Here is a 22909-nt window from a genome sequence, read left to right on the forward strand (position 1 = left end):
CAGTTGCAGTGAAAAAAAAGATGTCAAAATATGCTCAATTCTTCTAGGCCAATATTGCGGCAAGGCCACCAACTGAGTCCCACAACAGTTGTAGCGATGCCAATTCTTATAACACCATCTGTATAACACATTGAAATTTAAGTTCAGTTAATGTTCTAATGCATGGTGAGAAAAGCTTGAGTAAGAAATAGGGATGAGGATATTGACATAAACTTAAATAAATCTACACAACCTTGGATAAAACACAGAGTTCAAGCCAACTCTCACAAGATAAAAACTCAAGTGAAACAGAAAACCTATGGCCCTGTCTTAATGCTTAAGCCAAAACTGACAATTTCACTCAGTTTTACAAAATCTAAGTTTATAACATCTAGCACCATAAAAGCCTCACACCATTCCTCTCATGCTCATTGTTGCAAGTCAGAATTCACAATTTCACATGCTCACATTCACTATCAGCATATTGCCCAGAACCATATTCCAAATTCCAATAAAGCCACCTAAAAACGAATGACAACTATCTCTATACCGTAATTTATACCCTCCATACATGCCACTTCAAATTTAATTCAAACACCACTCTCCTGCATAGTCATGTTCGGAATTTATACATATACACGTATCAAAAGAATTTAATGGATAGAGAAGTCTTGTATAATGATTTATAAAATACATTAAAGGAAAGCAAAAAAAATAAGAAAAGTAATCTTAATGAGCAGTTGGTATACTATTATGTATGGTATTAATTAATTAGTGCTGGATTCAAACAATAATAGATGGAGATATAATCTTACAAGAAATTATTATTAGCATCAAACCTGATTTCAAGTGCTGGATGGTGTTAACTCATGGCCACTATTAGCATCAGGAACCTAATAAATACAGCAATGTCAAATAAAAAAATAGCTCATAAGAAAAAATTTCAAATTTCAAAAATTACCTGCATAAAAAAAATTTTCATTAAAATCTTGAGTTATAGATGAACTTATTAAAATAAACTTACACAAAACTTGTCTCATAAAAGATAATTCAGCCAACATTTTATTTTGATTTTCTTTCATCAACTTCATTTCTTCTTCATGTTTCTCCTTTATCCCCTTTATTTCTTCTTGTAATTTTTGAGCAACCTCATTAGCTAAAGCATCTGAAGCAAATTTATCATAAGATGATTTATTATCCCATAATAAAAAAGGTGTTGGACCAAGTCCTAAACCACGTACGTAACCACTTCTATCACTTTCTAATACTTGAGAATAAACATCTCCTTCCCAAGAAACATCATTATTAGATTCTTCATTAGATAGCTCGCTGGTGCACGAAAATTACTTCACACTATGTAATTCCGCACAACTAACCAGCAAGTGCACTGGGTCGTCCAAGTAATACCTTACGTGAGTAAGGGTCGATCCCACGGAGATTGTTGGCTTGAAGCAAGCTATGGTTATCTTGCAACTCTTAGTCAAGATATTAATTAGTGGTTATCAATTGGCTTGCAAATAAACACAAAAGCATGAATTAAAGGTTACTTGTTATGCAGTGAATGAGAATATGTTGGAGTTTTGGAGATGCTTTGTCTTCTAAAATTCTGCTTTCCTCTGTTTTCTGATTCACTCACGCACGTCCTCCTATGGCAAGCTATGTGTTGGCGGATCACCATTGTCAATGGCTACCATCCATCCTTCCAGTGAAAAGGGTCCAGGTGCGCTGTCACCGCACGGCTAATCATCTGCAGGTTCTCAATCGTACCAGAATAGGATTTACTATCCTTTTGCGTCTGTCACTACGCCTAGCACTCGTGAGTTTGAAGCACGTCACAGTCATTCAATCCCTGAATCCTACTCGGAATACCACAGACAAGGTTTAGACTTTTCGGATTCTCTTGAATGCTGCCATCAATCTAGCTTATACCACGAAGATTCTGATTTAGAGATCTAAGAGATATTCATTCATTCTACAGTGGAACGTAAGTGGTTGTCAGGCACGCGTTCGTGGAGGAATGATGATGATTGTCACGTTCATCACATTCATATTGAAGTGCGAATGGATATCTTAGATAGGAACACACATGTTTGAATGGAAAACAGAAATACTTGCATTAGTTCATCGAGACACAGCAGAGCTCCTCACCCCCAACAATGGAGTTTAGAGACTCATGCCGTCAAAAGGTACAAAGTTCAGATCTAAAATGTCATGAGATACAAAGTAAGTCCCTAAAAGTTGTTTAAATACTAAACTAGTAACCTAGGTTTACAGAAAATGAGTAAACTATAACAGATAGTGCAGAAATCCACTTCTGGGGCCCACTTGGTGTGTGCTGGGGCTGAGACTAAAGCTTTCACGTGCTTGGGGCTGTTTTGGGCGTTCAACGCCAGCTTTGGATCCTTTTCTGGCGTTGAACTCCAACTTGCAACTTGTTTCTGGCGCTGGACGCCAGAATGGGGCAGAGAGCTGGCGTTGAACGCCAGTTTACATCATCTATCCTTGAGCAAAGTATGGACTATTATATATTGCTGGAAAGCCCTGGATGTCTACTTTCCAAAGCAAATGGAAGCACGCCATTTGAAGTCCTGTAGCTCCAGAAGATCCATTTTGAATGCAGGGAGGTCAGAATCCAACAGCATCAACAGTCCTTTTTTAGCCTGAATCAGATTTTTTTGCTCAGCTCCCTCAATTTCAGCCAGAAAATACCTGAAATTACAGAAAAACACACAACTCATAGTAAAGTCCAGAAATATGAATTTTTCCTAAAAACTAATGAAAATAAACTAAAAACTAACTTGAACATACTAAAAACTATATGAAATTAACCCCAAAAAGCGTATAAAATATCCGCTCATCACAACACCAAACTTAAACTGTTGCTTGTCCTCAAGCAACTAGACAAATAAAATAGAAGACTAATAGGTTGAGAAGCAATAATATCTCAGAGTTTTTGAGTGAAGCTCAGATTCTAATTAGATGAGCGGGACTAGTAGCTTTTTGCTTCCGAACAGTTTTGGCATCTCACTTTATCCATTGAAGCTCAGAGTGATTGGCATCTATAGGAACTTAGAATTCAGATAGTGTTATTGATTCTCCTATTTCAGTATGATGATTTTTGAACACAGCTATTTTATGAGTCTTGGCCGTGGCCCTAAGCACTTTGTTTTCCAGTATTACTACCGGATACATAAATGCCACAGACACATAATTGGGGGAACCTTTTAGATTGTGACTCAGCTTTGCTAAAGTCCCCAATTAGAGGTGTCCAGAGTTCTTAAGCACACTCTTCTTTTTGCTAAACCTTAACTTTAACCGCTCAGTCTCAAGTTTTTACTTGACACCTTCACGCCACAAGCACATGGTTAGGGACAGCTTGGTTTAGCCGCTTAGGCCAGGATTTTATTTTCTTAGGCCCTCCTATCCACTGATGCTCAAAGCCTTGGGATCCTTTTTATTACCCTTGCTTTTTGGTTTTTAAGGGCTATTGGCTTTTTGCTCTTGCCTTTTTGGTTTTAAGAGCTTTGGCTTTTTCTGCTTGCTTTCTCTTTTTCTTTCTAATTTTTTTTTCTACAAGCTTTGTTCTTTGTTGCTTTTTCTTGCTTCAAAAATCATTTTTATGATTTTTTAGATTATCAATAACATGTCTCATGTTCATCATTCTTTCAAGAGCCAACATATTTAACAGTCTTAAACAACAAATTCAAAAGACATATGCACTGTTCAAGCATTCATTCAGAAGACAGAAAGCATTACCACCACATGTAACTAATTAGAATTTTTTTTATTAAAAACTTGAAATTTTATTGCCTCTTATTCAAAAGATCTACTATTTTATTCATGTTTGCTGATGATGAGAAAAATAGACTATAACTTAATTGGAGATAAAATCAAAATAGATACTAATTACTACTATATGACTCCTAAGGTAAACTCCTATAACGACAACTATCACAGAGTTAAAGCAAAAATTGGAATTTAACAACCTTTGTTCTGGGAAGTGGATGTTCCTCGGATCTGTGGGGTGCTTGGTCCTTCAAGAGATAACTTCTGGCGCTTCAATTCCCTCAAGTCACGCCCTTGCTCCTCTTGTTCTTTAATCAAATAGCAAAGAATTTGACTTTGTTCCTTCTGTTCTTTTATTATCTGTTCTATAGCTTCTTGCATCTTGGTAACTGATGTTTCAAGATACTCCCAGTATTCAGATTGAGGGATTTCTGGGAGAAATTCCTGTGTTTTCTTCTTGATGGGATCATCCTGTGCTTGTTGTTTTTCCATTGATGCTTTGGTGATTGGTTTCTCAACTGAGATATACTCAGTTATTCCCATCCTTACTCAAGCGTCCTTGCAGAGCAGAGAAATCAAGCTTGGGTAAGCCAACCTGGCCTCTTTAGAATTTTTGTTAGCAATTTTGTAGAATTCAGTTGAAATCAGTTGATGAACTTCCACTTCTTTTCCCATCATGATGCAATGGATCATCACTACTCTTCTAACAGTGACTTCAGAACGGTTACTAGTGGGCAGCAGAGAATGCCCAATGAAGTCCAGCCATCCTCTGGCGACTGGTTTGAGATCTTCTCTTTTGAGTTGATTTGGGACACCCTTCGTGCTGGTGGTCCACCTGGCTCCAGGAATACATATATCCTCTAGAATCTTATCCAGGCCCTTGTCTGTTCTCATCATTCTTCTGTTGAAAGAGTTTGGATCATCTTTCAGCTGAGGTAGCTTTAAGATCTCCCTGATCTTGTCAGGGTTAGTATGAACAATCTTTCCTCTAACCACGGTCCGATATTCATAGAAAGCAGTTCCAGATAGTTTTTGCTTGTCTGTCTGCCACATATTAGCATAGAACTCCTGGACCATATTCCTTCCCACTTTCGTTTCAAGATTAGCTAGGACCTCCCAGTTCCTGATTTGAATTTGCTCCTGGATCTCCGGATATTCGTCTTCTTTCAGATCGAATCTAACTTCCGGGATCACTGATCTTAGACCCATTATTTTGTAATAATGGTCTGAATGTTCTTTAGATAAGAACTTCCCTTGATTCCAAAGTGGTTTTGGAATGCTCTCTTTCTTGCCTCTTGAAGTGGGTTGTTTTCCCTTAGGAGCCATGATCTTAGTGATCACGGATAAACACACCAAACTTAGAGGTTTGCTTGTCCTCAAGCAAAAGAAAAGAAAGGAGAGGGAGAGAAGGAGAGCTAGGTGCAATGATGGATGGGAGGGGAGGGAGGCCGAACCCATATTTAAAGGGAGAGGGGGGTGGGTTTTCGAAAAATAGGGAGAAAGATAAGATAAAAGATATGATTTTTAAGAAAAATTTGAGTATGATAAGAAAAGATATTTGAAAAAGATAGATTTGGATTTTTGAAAAAGATAATATGGAGATTTGAAAAAAGATATTGATTAGTTGAAAAGATTTTTGAAAAGAGATAGATTTGTTTTGAAATTTTTGAAAAAGAGTTGAATTGGATAAAAAGGATTGGTGCTTATGGATTAAAATACATTTGATATTTTTAAAATAGGGTTTTTGGAAATTAGGGATTTTAGAAATCAGGGTTCTTAACATGTTTATGCAAGAAATCATGAATTGAAACATGAAAATTAGGATTAAAATGAAAAATATGAAAAAAACGAATTTACCTCCTCCCCACCATCCTGGCGTTTGAACGCCCAAACGCTGCATGTTTTGGGCGTTCAACGCCCAAATGCTGCCTCTCCTGGGCGTTCAACGCCCAGCTGCTGCTTATTTCTGGTGTTGAACGCCAGGAAGTCCCTTGTTACTGGGCGTTTTTCTGAATGCCCAGAACGCTGTAAATCTGGTGTTGAACGCCCAGATGGCTATCCTTACTGGCGTTCAACGCCCAGTGGATGCTTCTGTTGGGCGTTGAACGCCCAAAACAGACTTTTACTGGCGTTTTCTTGCTAGTGAGCTCGTTTTCTCTGTTTTGCTTGCAGAATCCTTCTGTAACCATGTGAACTTATACAATTGACTCTTTACCTTAGGATCAATGAACTTTATATAAACAAATAAAAATAAAAATAGGGCAAAAATGCTTAGAGGATTGATGCCCCATGGCTGGGTTGCCTCCCTGCAAGCGCTTCTTTATTGTCTTTAGCTGGACCTTGCTGAGCTTTTAATCTAGCTTCAGCCTTGAGCATTCTTGCTCAATGTTGCCTTCAAGATAGTGCTTGATTCTCTGTCCATTGACAATGAACTTCTTATCAGAATCAATATCTTGAAGCTCCACATAACCATATGGTGATACACTTGTAATCACATATGGTCCCCTCCATCGGGATTTCAGCTTCCCGGGGAATAGCCTGAGTCTAGAGTTAAACAGCAGAACCTTCTGTCCTGGTTCAAAGATTCTAGATGACAGCTTTCTATCATGCCACTTTTTTTATTTCTCTTTATAAAGCTTGGCATTTTCGAAAGCAGTGAATCTGAATTCCTCTAGCTCATTTAGCTGGAGCAATCTTTTTTCTCCTGCTAATTTGGCATCAAAGTTTAGGAATCTGGTTGCCCAGTAGGCTTTATGTTCCAGTTCCACGGGCAGGTGACATGCCTTACCATACACAAGTTGGTATGGAGAGGTCCCTATAGGGGTCTTGAATGCTGTTCTGTAAGCCCACAGAGCATCATCCAAGCTCCGTGCCCAATCCTTTCTGCGGGTATTTACTGTCCGTTCTTGGATTCTCTTTAATTCTCTGTTAGAGACTTCAGCTTGCCCATTAGTTTGTGGATGATATGGAGTAGCCACCTTGTGGCGAATTCCATACCGAACCATGGCAGAGTAAAGCTGTTTGTTGCAGAAGTGAGTGCCCCCATCACTGATCAGTACTCTAGGGACACCAAACCTGCTAAAGATATGTTTCTGGAGGAACTTCAGCACTGTTTTAGTATCATTGGTGGGTGAGGCAATGGCCTCAACCCATTTTGATACATAGTCAACTGCCACCAGAATATAAGTATTTGAGAATGATGGTGGGAAAGGTCCCATGAAGTCAATTCCCCATACGTCAAACAACTCAATCTCCAAGATTCCTTGTTGAGGCATGGCGTAACCATGAGGCAGATCACTAGCTCTTTGGCAACTGTCACAGTAACGTACAAACTCTCGGGAATCTCTATAGAGTGTGGGCCAATAGAAGCCACATTGGAGGACCTTGGTGGCTGTTCGCTCACCTCCGAAATGGCCTCCATATTGAGATCCATGGCGATGCCATAGGATCCTCTGTGCTTCTTCTCTAGGAACACACCTACGGATTATTCCATCTGCACATCTCTTAAAGAGATAGGGTTCATCCCACAAGTAGTACTTGCATCAGTGATTAATTTTTTCTTTTGTTGCCTGTTGTACTCTTTGGGTATGAACCTTGCAGCTTTATAGTTTGCAATATCGGCAAACCATGGTGTTTCCTGAATGGAAATAAATGCTCATCCGGAAAAGTCTCAGAGATCTCAAGAGAGGGGAGGGACGTCCCTTCTACTGGCTCTATCCGGGACAGATGATCAGCCACTTGGTTCTCTGTCCCTTTTCTGTCTCTTATTTCTATATCAAACTCTTGCAGAAGCAACACCCATTTGATGAGCCTGGGTTTTGAATCCTGCTTTATGAGTAGATATTTAAGAGCAGCATGGTCAGTATACACAATCACTTTTGATCCTACTAAGTATGATCTGAACTTGTCAATGGCATAAACCACTGCAAGTAATTCTTTTTCTGTGGTTGTGTAATTTTTCTGGGCATCATTTAAAACGCGACTAGCATAATAAATGACGTGCAGAAGCTTGTGATGCCTCTGTCCCAATACTGCACCAATGGCGTGATCACTGGCATCACACATTAGCACAAATGGTAATGTCCAGTCTGGTACAGAAATAACTGGTACTGTGACCAGCTTAGCTTTCAGCGTTTCAAACGCCTGCAGACATTCTGTGTCAAACACAAATGGCGTGTCAGCAGCCAACAGATTGCTTAGAGGTTTTGCGATTTTTGAAAAATCCTTTATAAACCTCCTATAGAATCCTGCATGCCCCAGAAAGCTTCTGATTGCCTTAACATTGGCAGGTGGTGGTAATTTTTCAATTACCTCTATTTTTGCTTGATCCACCTCTATTCCCTTGCTTGAGATTTTATGCCCAAGGACAATCCCTTCAGTCACCATGAAGTGACATTTTTCCCAGTTTAAAACTAGGTTGGTCTCTTGGCATCTCTTCAGAACAAGTTTCAGGTGATCAAGACAGGAGCTGAATGAGTCTCCATATACTGAGAAGTCATCCATGAAGACTTCCAGAAATTTTTCCACCATATCAGAGAAAATAGAGAGCATGCATCTCTGGAAGGTTGCAGGCGCATTACACAGCCCAAATGGCATCCTTCTATAAGCAAACACTCCAGATGGACATGTGAATTCTGTTTTCTCTTGATCCTGGGGATCTACTGCAATCTGGTTATAGCCTGAGTAGCCATCCAAAAAGCAGTAATAATCATGACCTGCCAGTCTTTCTAGCATCTGGTCTATGAATGGTAAAGGAAAATGATCCTTTCTGGTGGCTGTATTGAGCCTTCTGTAGTCAATACACATGCGCCACCCTGTAACTATTCTTGTAGGAACCAGTTCATTTTTTTTCATTATGAATCACTGTCATGCCTCCCTTTTTTGGGACGACTTGGACAGGGCTCACCCAGGGGCTATCAGAAATAGGATAAATAATCCCAGCCTCTAGTAATTTGGTGACCTCTTTCTGCACCACTTCCTTCATGGCTGGATTCAGCCGCCTCTGTGGTTGAACCACTGGTTTAGCATTATCCTCCAATAAGATTTTATGCATGCATCTGGCTGGGCTTATGCCCTTAAGGTCACCTATGGACCACCCAAGAGCCGTCTTGTGTGTCCTTAGTACTTGAATAAGTGCTTCCTCTTCCTATGGGTTTAAATCAGAGCTTATGATCACTAGAAAAGTGTCACCTTCTCCCAGAAATACATATTTCAGGGATGGTGGTAATGGTTTGAGCTCGGGTTTAGGAGGTTTTTCCTCTTCCAGAGGAAATTTTAGAGGCTCTTTCATCTCCTCTGAATCCTCCAAATCAGGCTGAACATCTTTAAAGATGTCTTCCAACTCTGATTCGAGACTCTCAGCCATGTTGATCTCTTCTACCAAAGAGTCAATAAGATCAACTTTCATGCAGTCTTTTGATGTGTCTGGATGCTGCATGGCTTTGACAGCATTCAACTTAAACTCATCATCATTGACTCTCAGGGTTATTTCCCCTTGTTGGACATCAATGAGGGTTCGTCCAGTTGCTAGGAAGGGTCTTCCTAGAATGAGAGTAGCACTCTTGTGCTCCTCCATTTCCAGCACTACAAAGTCAGTGGGAAAGGCGAATGGCCCAACTCTGACAATCATGTCTTCAATCACGCCTGATGGGTATTTAATGGAGCCATCAGCAAGTTGTAGACATATCCGGGTTGGTTTAACTTCTTCAGTTAAGCCAAGCTTTCTGATAGTGGATGCAGGTATTAGGTTGATGCTTGCCCCAAGATCGCATAAAGCTGTCTTGGTGCAATTACCTTCTAATATGCATGGTATCAGAAAACTCCCAGGGTCTTTAAGCTTTTCAGGAAAGCTTTTTAGAATGACTGCACTGCATTCTTCAGTGAGGAGAACTCTTTCTGTTTCTCTCCAATCCTTTTTATGACTCAAGATCTCTTTCATGAACTTGGCATAAGAAGGTATTTGCTCAAGTGCCTCTGCAAATGAAATCTTTATTTCAAGAGTCCTGAGATAATCTGCAAAGCGAGCAAATTGCTTATCCTGCTCCTCTTTCCGGCGTTTTTGAGGATAAGGTATCTTGGCTTTATATTCCTCAACCTTAGTTGCTGTAAGTTTATTGCCTACAGAAGTGGTTGAAGAAGCCTTTTTAGAGGGGTTGTCATCAGCACTTGTGTGTGTCTGATCTCTCACTGGCAATTGAGTGCCAGAGTTAGAAGCTGGAGTGACGTTAGACGCCAACTCCTTGTCTGTTCCTGGCGTCTGAACGCCAGAACTGTGCCCATTTTGGGCGTTCAACGCCAGATCCTGCCCATTTTGGGCGTTCAACACCAGATCCTTGCTTGTTTCTGGCGTTGAACGCCAGTCCTTGTTTGTTACTGGCGTTGAATGCCAGTCTTGGGCATGGTCTGGGCGTTCAGCGTCAGCCTTCCACCAGATTTCTGGCGTTTTAGCGCCAGAATTACTTTTCCCTGGGCTCTTACTGTCCTCAGGTGAATTTTGGGTGGTTTGCTCACTCCTTAGCTCTTTGCTGCCTTGAGGTGGGGTATTTAATGTTTTCTCACTTCTTAATTGAGCTGCTTGACATTCTTCTGTTATTTGTTTTGATAGCTACTGCTTTGTTTGCGTTAGTTGTACTTCCATGTTTATATTGGCCATCCTTGTCTCTTGTAGTTTATCCTTGAATTCAGCTAACTGCTTTGTTAGAAAATCTAATTGCTGATTGAATTCAGCAGCTTGCTCTACAAGACTGAGTTCAGCAGTTACTGTTTTAGCCTCTTCTTTCATGGAAGAGTCACTGCTTAGGTACAGATGCTGATTTCTAGTAACTGTATCAATGAGCTCTTGAGCTTCTTCAATTGTCTTTCTCATGTAGATAGATCCACCAGCTGAGCAATCTAAAGAGATCTGAGCTCTTTCTGTAAGCCCATAATAGAAGATGTCTAACTGAACCCACTCTGAAAACATTTCAGAGGGGCATTTTCGTAGCATCTCTCTGTATCTCTCCCAGGCATCATAAAGAGATTCATTATCTCCTTGTTTAAAGACTTGGATGTCTAGCCTTAGCTGTGTCATCCGTTTTGGAGGAAAGTATTGATTCAGGAATTTTTCTGTCAGCTGTTTCCATGTCCTTATGCTAGCCTTAGGTTGATTATTTAACCACCTTTTGGCTTGGTCTTTTACAGCAAACGGAAACAGTAATAATCTGTAGACATCCTGATCTACTTCCTTATCATGTACTGTGTCAGCAATTTGTAAAAACTGTGCCAGAAACTCTGTAGGTTCTTCCTGTGGAAGACCGGAATACTGGCAGCTTTGCTGCACCATGATAATGAGCTGAGGATTCAATTCAAAGCTACTGACTCCAATGGAGGGTATGCAGATACTACTCCCATATGAAGCAGTAGAGGGGTTAGCATATGACCCCAGAGTCCTCCTGGACTGTTCATTTCCACTTAGATCCATGATGGAGAAAGGGAGATGATGTAAAATAAAAAAAATTTTATTTATTTATTTATTTATTTATTTATTTTGAAAATAAAATAAATTAAAATAAAATAAATAAAAATGATTGAAAATTTTCGAAAAAAATTGAGGGGAGAGATAGTGGTTAGGAAGTTTTGAAAAGGATATGATGATTTTTTTTTGAAAAAGGTTTTAAATTTTGAAATAAAAATCTGATTTTTAAAGGTAAATTTCGAAAATTTGCTTTAAAATAGAGAGAAAAGAAATTTTTGAATTTAGAGAGGAGAGAGAAAAACAATAAGATAGCACAAGATTTAAAAATTTTTAGATCTAATGCTCCTTGTTTTTGAAAATTTTGGAGAGAAAACACCAAGGAACACCAAACTTAAAAATTTTAAGATCAAAACACAAGGAAAACTCAAGAACACGTTGAAGACTTACAAGAACACCAAACTTAAAATTTTTAGAAAACCAAACTAAAATTTTCGAAAACCAAAGGGGAATCAACAAGAAAACACTAAACTTAAAGTTTGGCACAAAATTTAATAGAGAAATTATTATTTTTGAAAATTTTTGAAAAGAAAATAAAAGACTCTGACTCAAAAGACAAAAATTTCCTAATCTAAGCAACAAGATTCACCGTCAGTTGTTCAAACTCGAACAATCCCCGGCAACGGCGCCAAAAACTTGGTGCACGAAAATTACTTCACACTATGTAATTCCGCACAACTAACCAGCAAGTGCACTGGGTCGTCCAAGTAATACCTTACGTGAGTAAGGGTCGATCCCACGGAGATTGTTGGCTTGAAGCAAGCTATGGTTATCTTGCAACTCTTAGTCAGGATATTAATTAGTGGTTATCAATTGGCTTGCAAATAAACACAAAAGCATGAATTAAAGGTTACTTGTTATGCAGTGAATGAGAATATATTGGAGATGCTTTGTCTTCTGAAATTCTGCTTTCCTCTGTTTTCTGATTTACTCACGCACGTCCTCCTATGGCAAGCTATGTATTGGTGGATCACCGTTGTCAATGGCTACCATCCATCCTTCCAGTGAAAAGGGTCTAGGTGCGCTGTCACCGCACGGCTAATCATCTGCAGGTTCTCAATCGTACCGGAATAGGATTTACTATCCTTTTGCGTCTGTCACTACGCCCAGCACTCGTGAGTTTGAAGCACGTCACAGTCATTCAATCCCTGAATCCTACTCGGAATACCACAGACAAGGTTTAGACTTTCCGGATTCTCTTAAATGCTGCCATCAATCTAGCTTATACCACGAAGATTCCGATTTAGAGATCTAAGAGATATTCATTCATTCTACAGTGGAATGTAAGTGGTTGTCAGGCACGCATTCATGGAGGAATGATGATGATTGTCACGTTCATCACATTCATATTGAAGTGCGAATGGATATCTTAGATAGGAACACACATGTTTGAATGAAAAACAGAAATACTTGCATTAGTTCATCGAGACACAGCAGAGCTCCTCACCCCCAATAATGGAGTTTAGAGACTCATGCCATCAAAAGGTACAAAGTTCAGATCTAAAATGTCATGAGATACAAAGTAAGTCCCTAAAAGTTGTTTAAATACTAAACTAGTAACCTAGGTTTACAGAAAATGAGTAAACTATAACAGATAGTGCAGAAATCCACTTCTGGGGCCCACTTGGTGTGTGTTGGGGCTGAGACTAAAGCTTTCACGTGCCTGGGGCTGTTTTGGGCATTCAACGCCAGCTTTGGATCCTTTTCTGGCGTTGAACTCCAACTTGCAACTTGTTTCTGGCGCTGGACGCCAGAATTGGGCAGAGAGCTGGATTTGAACGCCAGTTTACGTCGTCTATCCTTGAGCAAAGTATGGACTATGATATATTGATGGAAAGCCCTGGATGTCTACTTTCCAACGCAATTGGAAGCACGCCATATGGAGTCCTGTAGCTCCAGAAGATCCATTTTGAGTGCAGGGAGGTCAGAATCCAACAGCATCAGCAGTCCTTTTTCAGCCTGAATAAGATTTTTTTGCTCAGCTCCCTCAATTTTAGCTAGAAAATACCTAAAATTACAGAAAAACACACAACTCATAGTAAAGTCCAGAAATATGAATTTTTCCTAAAAACTAATGAAAATAAACTAAAAACTAACTAGAACATACTAAAAACTATATGAAATTAACCCCAAAAAGCGTATAAAATATCCGCTCATCACTCGCCATTGTTCAACTACTCTTTAATTAGTTCCTATATAGAAAGAACTGAATGTTACAATTGAGTGAAGCTAAAAAGGAGGATACATCACAACAACAAGAAGATACAAATTGATAAATTTTACCACTGCTTTTGCAGACTCCTCATCAAATAATCTACCATCCTTACGCCTTTTATGAATTTTAAGAAAAATCTCTGCTCGTGAAGGTTCGATTCCATCCTTGGCCTAACAAAATGACAAAGTCAAAAGAGAAGTGCAAATGTGCAAATGTGCAAATGTTCAAAAAAGGAAAATTTTCAGTGTTCTCATATTATATATATTGTGCTGCGTTGCTAATGGTTCCAAAAAAAAAAAACAGTGCATTATTTTATAAAATATATGAAATAAAAATTACGCATAAGTACCAGTTCATCCATCAATGTTGCAATGCTTTTGGATCCTCCCGTGTGAGGCATTTTTTGCTTTGCCCTATTAATCCTATTTGTTTGGGTACGTTTCTACCATAACAACACACAAAAAAATTATTTAAGATGAAAGCACTTCAAAAATTCTCTTAGTAGTGCATCCTGCTTCTACCTAGCACCTACCAGTGCATATCAGATATACACTGCTACACATACATGCCATTATTTCTCAATTTTCTTATTTTCTATATCTATACAGTTTCAGTAAAATAGTAAATTCTATTTCTCCATGTATGTTCATGAAATCTACTTTGGCCTAAGTAATTTGCTACAGTTATGGCAGAATTAGAATTGAAAAAAATAAGCAAATGCTAATAAAACAAATGAAGACAATCATTATCAGATTTAGGAATAATATTTATCTTATATTTACGTGTTAGTTAAGGCTTTCAAAGTACCTTTGCTTTATCAAAGAACCAATATGAGACAAGACCAATCCATTGATCTCTTGGGATTCTTTTCGGTCTATTCTTCAATAAAACATCTTTGGTTTTGTATTATCCCAAATACATACCCTTTAAGTCACATTTATAATCTTTTCATTTCTTCCCAATTGATTTTTTTACAAATTTCTCACCATGTATTGGGATAGGAAACTTCTTCTACAAAATGTTTAAGCAATTTCTTAATAAATCAAATAAAATAAAATTAAAATCCATTAAGAATAATAAATTCTTACCCTCACAAATTTCAGCAACTTATTTTTCTCCTCTTTATCATAACATCTCCAATCATCTATGTTTAAAGACATTATTGAAGGAGTTCTAGCTAGAATACCAAGAAAACTAGTAAGTTTTTTGCCTTCTTTTCTTATAGCTTGGCTGCGGTTATTAAATTGCACATCAATTGTCTTTCCACGAGGTATGTTCTAAATTTTTTTTCAACAATGTAGGTCCTTTAACCCTCTTTGTCTCTGGATAACCTAACAAAAATATGCAATTATTCAGTGAAAAAAAATATTAAAATATAATATCATATTTAAAGCAATAATAATATCACCTAATTCTTCATCTTGCTCAGAATTTATACTATTAGAAATATTGGGAGTTTGAGACAAATCCTCATCATTCAATAGTTGCTCCATAAAAGGCAGCACTTCATCAGCATAATTTTTCTCTTCAACAAATTTGACACGACTCTTTTTAGGCACTTTTAAATCTGTACTTGAGACAACACTCTCAAGATCATTATCCTCAATAAGTTTGTGTCTTTTGCTTGCCATTGAAGCACTGATTTCTTGCAATCTCTTTCTCTTCTTTTTTCTACTAGTGAAGCCCTCTTCTTCCCAATTCCTTGTAGCTTCTCCATCAATGTCATGCCTTCTCTTTCTCTTCTTATGTTTTTCCTTTTTATTTGACTCTAAATTATTTTTCAAACTATTTTCTTCAATATTGGACTTTTTATAGTTCTTCTTTGATGCATCCATATCCTACAAATACAAAGTCAATAGAATTTAAAGTATAAAACCTTTACATTAACAAAACAAAACAAAAAAATAGATTACGAAAAAGAGAAAAAATTATCAAAAAACAGAATCCAAGGATTCTAACCTGAATTTCCAAAGCTTCCATGTAATAGTAGAACAAGGGTAAAGTGAATCAAGTTATATTATACCAGCTTTATCAGAGAAATCAGATTCTTACTAACATGAATGTCATTTCACAATGGAAAAAAGAAAAAGGTAAAATAATATATAAACTCTCTAGGTCAACCTTAATGAACAGAATAAGTAATCAATCTTAAGACATAAAAGATTCTTCAAACTCAAAGGTCAAAATTCAAAACATCAAAGTAAGAGCTATATATCAAAGTAAGGGCTGCATCTACTTCTCCATGCGTGTACCAATACCTCCCCAAACGAGCATGTGCAGAAAAATGCAAGTCACTTGGTAAACCTTTTTAAATAAAAAAATATAAAATTAATAAATAAATATAAGAAAAATGCAGAAAATGAGAATACAAAATGTAAGAGTTTTCAAAATATTACCTAACTTACTCAGAATTGTCATCAGTTTGATTTGGTGAATGCCCATGGTCAATTACTATACCTTTAACCCCACTTCTAACTCAATCATTATTCCCATTCTTAAAGTGACGAATTTCCTCTAACAAAGTTAAGTCACCATTATCATTTTGCATTAATTGCTCAAACTGCATGATTTTCTCGTCTCCCATATTATATATGTCTCGAGGACTAATTAGCCTAGGGACAAACCATTCATGATCATGAGGATCTTTCACAAATATCACTTGTCGAGCTTGGTTTGCAAATACAAAAGGTTCATCACTCTCTTGATCACCGGTATGTATTAAGTGTGAAAAGTTCACTAGTGTGAAACCCAGGTCATCTTTCTTAACTCTTCTACCTTTGGTTATGTCAACCCAGTCACATTTAAACGAGACAACCTTAAATTCTTCAAAGTAACTTAACTCTATAATATCAGTCAATCTTCCATAATAATTGATATTTTCTGACTTGGGAGCATTGTCACTTGCACTTGCATAGCTAATCAGCTTTGAGACCAGAATTTTGTGTTGCCTTGGACTCTTCATGCTTCTTTGTTTGAAATCGATACCCATTGTTCAAATCAAAACCTTTGAATCGTCTTGCAATGTAACTTGGACCTCGTGAAAGGATTCTTATATCACTTTGGGTACCAAATGTGATATCCAACTTGTTAATCTAACTAGAAAATAATATAGAACCTATAAATTTTTGAGAAAGTAACATGATATTAACCAAAAAATAATAATTAAATCCTTTACTTACTTCATCCTTGAACCATTCATGAAATGAATTAAAATGCAAGCGAGCAAGTTGATGTGGAGAAAAGTGACGCTTGCGATGTATTCTCTTGATCTCACTAATATGTTCACTGTACATGTGACCCATATATATGTCACTAATAATGTTATATATGGTAAACAATAAATAGAGCTAGATGATCACTTACTTTCTATAATCTTCAACCACTTTAGAAGCACAATTGAAGATCACATATCGATGGGTTTGCAACCATATTTTATCATCCATTAGAAATGCTTCTTCTTTGCCAAATGGCTTCCCAATAGAAGAAAAAAGGCATCCATCTTGATCAGCCTCATGCTCAATATCCATTTTATTTTTTGTTGACCAATAAGATCTTGAATCCCCACCTTCCATATATAGTAAACAAAATGCCAAACACTCATTTGAAATATATCCCTCTGCGATAAAACCTACTAGACATGCTTGATTTCGAGCATATGATTTTAAAGTGCATAAATACCTATAACGTAAGTTAATATTATTCTACTATATATGAAAATGGACTGAACCTGTAATTTAAATCTAATATATATAATTATTCGTACCTTTCTATTGGATACATCCAGCGATATTGGACCGGACCTGCAATTTTAGCTTCAGTTGCTAAATGAATAACCAAATGTACCATAATTGTGAAAAATGATGGGAGGAAGAGCTTCTCCATGTCACACAATACTAAGGCAATCTTCTCCTCAAGTAGTGTTAATTTTTCCACTTCAAAATTTTTACTGCATATCCCTCAAAAGAATGTGCACAATTCGATCAAAACAGAGCTCATCCTTTTATCTACTGTTCCTCATAAAGCAAGTGGAAGAAGTTCTTGCATTATAACATGGCAATCATGAGATTTTAGCTCTGATATTTTTTGTTTTCGAATGCAATGAGAAACATTAGATGCATAGCCATGTGGAAGCTTAACATTTTCTAGTACTTCATAAAACAACTTCTTTTCAGCAGAAGACATTGAGAAATAAGAAGGAGGGAGAAATGTCTTTCCATTAGCTTGCTGTTGAGGCCATAAGCTAGGTCTTATATTCATCTCTTTCAAGTCCAACCGAGCCTTCAAGTTATCTTTCGACTTTTTACCCGGACCTAACAATGTATATATCAAGTTATCACACACATTTTTTTCTATGTGCATCACGTCAAGGTTATGTCGCACCAAATTTGTTTTCCAATAAGGGAGATTGAAAAAAAATGCTCCTCTTTCTCCATGTATTTTTTATCACCCCATTAACATCTTCACCAAGCTTACCAAGGAAAAAATTTATGCCTCTAGTTTGATTCAAAACTGATGACCCTGATATTGGGCCAGGCGCAACTCTTGATTCTTTAGTCCCATCGAAAGATCTTGCATCATTTTGATATTTATGATTAGACTTCAAGAAGCGTCGATGATCCATGTAGCAATACTTTTGACTTTTTTTGAGCCTTATAGAATAAGTGTTTATATTGCAAGAAGGGCAAGCAAATTCACCATAAGTGCACCAACCAGATAAGTTACCATATGCTGGAAAATCATTTATTGTCCACATGATTGCTGCTTTCATATTAAATGTCTTTTTATCAAAGGCATCATAGGTTTTCACCCCAACATCCCATAATTCCTTTAACTCTTCTATCAAAGGTTGCAAGAAAACATCAATATTATTTCCAGGCACTATTGGTCCAGGAATGAGTAACGACAAAATAAAAAGCTCTTGCTTCATGCACAACCATGGTGGAAGGTTATATGGCATTAAAATCACTGGCCATGTGCTATGTTTACTTTGCATTTTACTATATGGATTAAATCCATCAGCAGCTAATCCTAAACGAATATTACGAGGATATTTAGAAAATTTCTCATGAGAATTGTCAAAACTTTTCCACGCTTCAGAATCTGTAAGATGTCGCAAAGTCCCATCTTTATTGCGTTCATCATGATGCTATCTCATCAATTTAGAAGTTCTTGAATACACAAACAATCTCTACAACCTTGGCTTAAGGGGAAAATACTTTAGAACCTTAGCAGGAATTTTTTTTCTTATTGTTTTTCCACCTAGAAGCTCCACAAACTGAGCATTCGTTGATGTTCTTATTAGCCAATTCATTCCTAAAATGCATATAATCGTTGGGACAAGCATGGATCATTTCATACTTCAAGCACAATCCCTTAACCATCTTTTTAGTATTATAATAAGAACTAGGTAACTTCTCACCATCGGGTAATACTTCCTTTAATAATCCTAGCAACGCATTAAAAGACTCGTTTCTCCATTTGAATAATTGCTTTAGATAGTAAAGTTGCAATAGAAAAGAAGGCTTGCTGAATTTCTTGCATCCAGGATATAATTCTTCATCTGCATCTTTTAGTAACTTGTCAAACATTTTCACTTCTGGATGAGATTCATTTCTTAACGCATGTTTGGCTCCTCCAAGTTTGGCTCCTCATCACCACTTTCTGAAGGTTCATTATCTATGCTATGGGTAAAGCCATTATAAACATCCTCTATCATTCCTACCATATAATCACCCCTAAAAGTTTCTTCTATACAATTAGTTTCTCCAATAAGAGTAGTGATTTTAATAATTCCCCATGACAAAACCAAGTGTCATATGATGGCATAATGCCATTAACCACAAGGTGATCATAAGCTATTGTCCGATCCACTAAATAGTGTAACACACATTTCTTACAAGGACAAGCAATTGATTTTCCATTACTATGATGAAAGGCATGGTCTAAAAACTTTTCTAATCCCTCTAAATACTCTTTACTAATTCTATCACATTGCATCCATCTTCTATTTTTCTAGAATTGTTCATGATCCTTCTATAGATATTTTATATCCTAATTAAAATGAATAAATTAAAAATATATAAGCATCAAACATTAAAGACTAGGAAATAAGGTAACCAATCTCTAACATAGGTAAATAGAAAAGTTAGTTAATTATCACCGACCTTAAAATTGGTAAAAAGCTGAATTGTAACTGCTCAACTTTGGCATAAGTTGTAGGTACAATTTCTAGTTTTTCTTTTTAATTAAGTGGTATGAGAAATTGTTACTCAGGTTGTGAATTGTTGTTCGAAATTGATTCCCTGGCAATGGCACCAAAAACGGATGCACAGAACCATGGTCTAAACATATCTTCACAACTTCGCATAACTAACCAGCAAGTGCACTGGGTCGTCCAAGTAATACCTTACGTAAGTAAGGGTCGAATCCCACGGAGATTGTTGGTATGAAGCAAGCTATGGTCACCTTGTAAATCTCAGTCAGGCAGATATAAAATAGTTATGTAGTTTTCAAAATGTAGTAATAGAAAAAGGATAGAAATACTTATGTAAATCATTGGTAAGAATTTCAGATAAGTGTATGGAGATGCAATCGTTCCTCTGGACCTCCGCTTTCCTGCTGTCTTCATCCAATCAGTCCTACTCCTTTCTATGGCTGGCTTTATGCAAGGGCATCACCGTTGTCAGTGGCTACATCCCCTCCTCTTGTGAAAATGGTCCAAGATGCCCTGTCACGGCACGGCTAATCATCTGAGGTTCCCGATCATGCTGGAATAGGATTTACCCTCCTTTTGCGTCTGTCACTACGCCCAGCACTCGCGAGTTTGAAGCTCATCACAGTCATTCAATCATTGAATCCTACTCGGAATACCACAGACAAGGTTTAGACTTTTTGGACTCTCTTGAATGCCGCCATCATAGCTTACACCACGAAGATTCCGATTAAGAGATCTAAGAGACACTCATTCAATCTAAGGTAGAACGGAAGTGGTTGTCAGGCACGCGTTCATAGGGAATGATGATGATTGTCACGTTCATCACATTCAGGTTGAAGAGCGAATGAATATCTTAGAAGCGAAATAAGATAAATTGAATAGAAAACAGTAGTACTTTGCATTAATCTTTGAGGAACAGCAGAGCTCCACACCTTAATCTATGGAGTGTAGAAACTCTACCGTTAAAAATACATAAGTAAAAGGTCCAGGCATGGCCAAGATGGCCAGCCCCCAAAACGAGATCACAGGATCAAAATACCATCCAGGATGTCTAATACAATAGTAAAAGGTCCTATTTATAATAAACTAGCTACTAGGGTTTACAGAAGTAAGTAATTGATGCATAAATCCACTTCCGGGGCCCACTTGGTGTGTGCTTGGGCTGAGCTTGAATGTTACATGTGCAGAGGCTCTTTCTGGAGTTGAACGCCAGGTTGTAACGTATTTCTGGCGTTCAACTCTGGTTTGTGACTTGTTTCTGGCGTTTAACTCCAGACAGCAGCGTAGAACTGGCGTTCAATGCCCTTTTACATCATCTAAACTCGGCCAAAGTATAGACTATTATATAGTGATGGAAAGCTCTGGATGTCTACTTTCCAACGCAATTGGAAGCGCACCATTTTGAGTTCTGTAGCTCCAGAAAATCCACTTTGAGTGCAGGGAGGTCAGAATCCAACAGTATCAACAGTCCTTCTTCAACCTCTGAATCTGATTTTTGCTCAAGTCCCTCAATTTCAGCCAGAAAATACCTGAAATCACAGAAAAACACACAAACTCATATTAAAGTCCAGAAATGTGAATTTAACATAAAAACTAATGAAAACATCCCTAAAAGTAACTAGATCCTACTAAAAAACATACTAAAAACAATGCCAAAAAGCGTATAAATTATCCGCTCATCACAACACCAAACTTAAATTGTTGCTTGTCCCCAAGCAACTGAAAATCAAATAGGATAAAAAGAAGAGAATATACTATAAATTCCAAACTATCAATGAAACATAGCTTCAATCATATGAGCGGGACTTATAGCTTTTTGCCTCTTGAATAGTTTTGGCATCTCACTTTATCCATTGAGGTTCAGAATGATTGGCATCTATAGGAACTTAGAGTTCAGATAGTGTTATTGACTCTCCTAGTTCAGTATGATGATTCTTGAATACAGCTATTTTATGAGTCTTGGCCGTGGCCCTAAGCACTTTGTTTTCCAGTATTACCACCGGATACATAAATGCCACAGACACATAATTGGGTGAACCTTTTCAGATTGTGACTCAGCTTTGCTAGAGTCCCCAATTAGAGGTGTCCAGAGTTCTTATGCACACTCTTTTTTTTTTGCTTTGGACCTTGACTTTAACCGCTTAGTCTCAAGTTTTCACTTGACACCTTCACGCCACAAGCACATGGTTAGGGACAGCTTGGTTTAGCCGCTTAGACCAGGATTTTATTCCTTTAGGCCCTCCTATCCACTGATGCTCAAAGCCTTGGGATCCTTTTTATTTGCCCTTGCCTTTTGGTTTTAAGGGTTATTGGCTTTAGCAAACTCATGTACTTCTTGTTCTTTTGAATTAAAATATTTTTCATTTAAGAGAGGTGATGGATTCATAGGACATTCATAACTTTAAGACATAGTTACTAACTACTAATGATCATGTAATGAAGACACAAACATAGATAAGCACATAACATAGAAAACGAAAAATAGAAGAAATAAGAACAAGGAATGAATCCACCTTAGTGATGGTGGCGTTTCCTTCTTGAGGAACCAATGATGTCCTTGAGCTCTTCTATGTCTCTTCCTTGTCTTTGTTGCTCCTCCCTCATTGCTTTTTGATCTTCTCTTATTTCATGAAGGATGATGGAGTGCTCTTGATGTTCCACCCTTAATTGTCCCATGTTGGAACTTAATTCTCCTAGGGAGGTATTAATTTGCTCCCAATAGTTTTGTGGAGGAAAATGCATTTGAGGCATCTCTGGGATCTCATGGTGATGAGATTTATGCGCCTCTTGAGCTCCATGTATGGGCTCTCTTGCTTGCTCCATCTTTTTCTTAGTGATGGGCTTCTCTTCCTCAATGGGAATGTCTCCTTCTATAAAAGCTCCAGCTGAGTAACATAGATGGAAAATAAGATGAGGAAAAGCTAGCCTTGCCATGGGGGATGACTTTTCGGCTATTTTGTAGAGTTCAAGGGAGATGACTTCATGAACTTCTACTTCCTCCCCAATCATGATGCTATGGATCATGATGGCCCGATCCACAGTAACTTCATATCGGTTGCTAGTGGGGATGATGGAGCGTTGGATGAACTCCAACCATCCTCTAGCCACAGGCTTGAGGTCCAATCTTCTTAGTTGAACCGGCTTGCCTTTGGAGTCAATCTTCCATTGAGCTCCTTCCACACATATGTCCATAAGGACTTGGTCC

The 22909-nt window shown here is 37.7% G+C and overlaps 1 protein-coding gene and 1 pseudogene across 1 annotated transcript; both read right to left on the reverse strand.

Annotated features, from left to right (window-relative positions):
* Positions 1-23: 23 nt before the first annotated feature.
* LOC148547848 (uncharacterized) lies at positions 24-15121 on the reverse strand (annotated as a pseudogene).
* Positions 15122-17504: 2383 nt separating this feature from the next.
* Positions 17505-19078, reverse strand: LOC107611000 (uncharacterized). The gene is made up of 3 exons (XM_016312968.1): positions 18767-19078; positions 17964-18636; positions 17505-17800 (listed from the first exon to the last, which is right to left on the reverse strand). Exons 1-3 carry the CDS (start codon positions 19076-19078, stop codon positions 17505-17507), a joined length of 1281 nt encoding a protein of 426 aa, XP_016168454.1.
* Positions 19079-22909: the final 3831 nt, after the last annotated feature.

The sequence above is a fragment of the Arachis ipaensis genome, chromosome B8, assembly GCF_059453495.1.
Source record: "Arachis ipaensis isolate K30076 ecotype BB chromosome B8, ASM5945349v1, whole genome shotgun sequence".
In the NCBI taxonomy this organism is placed as follows: domain Eukaryota; kingdom Viridiplantae; phylum Streptophyta; class Magnoliopsida; order Fabales; family Fabaceae; genus Arachis; species Arachis ipaensis.

Coding starts and splice junctions, on each gene's coding strand:
- LOC107611000 (XM_016312968.1), bottom strand. CDS start 19,078: ATGTTTGACAAGTTACTAAAAGATGCAGATGAAGAATTATATCCTGGA. Junction 18,637..18,766: donor AGAACATCAACGAATGCTCA/GTTTGTGGAGCT, acceptor TTGATGAGATAG/CATCATGATGAACGCAATAA. Junction 17,801..17,963: donor AGGCATAAATTTTTTCCTTG/GTAAGCTTGGTG, acceptor ATACATTGTTAG/GTCCGGGTAAAAAGTCGAAA.